Genomic DNA, 1763 nt, shown 5'->3' on the forward strand with positions numbered 1-1763 from the left:
GCTCCCACCCCACCACCAGGCTCCACGGGCCCCCGGCATCCCTGCCAGACCCCTGCCCACCAACGCTGTGCTCCAGCAGGCCCAGGTACGCCTTCCGCTGCTTATCTGCTGGGGATGTACATCAAGTCCAGGCTCTGTTACCTGCCAACAGGAGGGCCTGGGCAGGGGCTTCACACCTCAGGTTGAAAGATCATCCTCATCGAGCTGCTCCGGTGATTACATGAGTCTGTCGGTCCGTGCGATGAGGCATTACATACCGTCCTGGGTTTATACAGGAAGGAAGGGTGCCGTATATTTTGATTACTGTTGTCTGTTTTAAGAATGATTGGGCAAGCATGCAGCCTGTCATCCGCATGGAGACACCTTGGAGAATAGCCGGGGCTCTGTTCATAACCATTAACAGCAGCCATCGAACAGACAGCCCTGAGCCACCAAGACGGATGGTCACCTCGGGCATCGTGCTGGGCATCCTCTTTGCTGTGTTTCATCTTCAGTGAGATGTCGGAGCTTGCCGCCTGTTGAGCGTCTCAAGGACAGGCACCTGTGGGGTGTCTCAGTCTTTTGGGTCTTGCCCTGTATGGTGGTTTTGAGAAAGAACAGTTTCTGTGAGACGTGGCCCTGAACTTGACATCTTTCACAGTAGGAACTTGGAGGGGAGATTTGAAGGAAAAAAGGATGAACAAGCACATGAAAAGCACAGCAGACCCTACACATTGTCACGGCTGTCACCGTTAGATTTTCTCCTGGTAGTTGTTCCGTTTATGATTCGTGCATATTTCAGTGTAATTTACATCGTTCTCTACAGAGTGGTGTAGGCTGCTTGCTTTTATTTCATTTTTTGCTCTTAAATCATTCCCATGTACCATGGAGTTATAAAAACTTAAAAATGTTGTCTTAACGACATAAAGTTTATAACTATTTGCTGTTATAAATAGCTCCATTATGAGTGTCTAGACAGGTAAATTTAAAGCCTAATTATTCCCTGAGAAAAGTGTCCTGAAAGTGAAAATCACTGGGTTAAAAAATGGTGTCTTCTTGTTGTTGTCTGCCCGCCAGTCAGCTCCAGCTTGTGTGCGTCACAAGCAATTGGCAGTCGGCTCCATGGTCAGCCCGTGGTCCTGTGCTGACAGGTGACCACTGACCTTCCCCACAGTCTCCTCCCACAGCCGGAATCAGATTGATTCCCATGGCTTCCATCCACCGTGGTCCACCTACGTTGTTGAAAAAGGTATTCGCAAGGAACGCGACGTTGGTCCTGCAAAATCTCTCCTGTGATTGCCAACTTTGTTCTGATCCCCGAGGCCATGTTGTCGAACTGCTGCTCCTTCATTTCCAGCGTTCTCGTCCTGGTCACCAGTAATGATAAAGACATCTTGATTGCATGTTTGATCGATTTCAGACGGCAGAAACTGGCTTAAAAAAAAACCCTTCGTTTTCTTCCTCTCTGACATTACAAGGGTGCGTCCATTGGGATAGCGGTTGCATTAACCGGTCTCCCGTGTAGGTGCGTGGATCGTGTAGCATCACCTCTCTGGACGGTCCTTGCGCGTGACCCTTCGCTTCGATTTGTTCTTCTCCTGAGTCACAATTCGCGTGAATGCCACGCACTCACCGGTCCTCACGCAGTGTCCACTTCATTTTTAGCGACTCCAGTTTTCCCTGGTGCCCTCCTTCCTTACGTAGTGACTTTTCTAGATGTTTCCAGGCGTCTCCTGAAGAAGAAAGCCAAACATCCGCTCATCAAAAACCGCTGTCTGAGCAGC

The 1763-nt window shown here is 49.5% G+C and overlaps 1 protein-coding gene across 1 annotated transcript in view; it reads left to right on the forward strand.

The window, feature by feature from the left end:
• ADAM12 (ADAM metallopeptidase domain 12) overlaps positions 1-1763 on the forward strand; it is a 286161-nt gene that overhangs the window by 263798 nt on the left and 20600 nt on the right. The window contains 1 exon segment of the mRNA XM_045291382.1: positions 20-85. Within this exon segment, the coding sequence (XP_045147317.1) occupies positions 20-85 (66 nt within the window).

This window comes from Echinops telfairi, unplaced genomic scaffold (assembly GCF_000313985.2).
Source record: "Echinops telfairi isolate 266 unplaced genomic scaffold, ASM31398v2 ScPeMD7_70;HRSCAF=299, whole genome shotgun sequence".
In the NCBI taxonomy this organism is placed as follows: domain Eukaryota; kingdom Metazoa; phylum Chordata; class Mammalia; order Afrosoricida; family Tenrecidae; genus Echinops; species Echinops telfairi.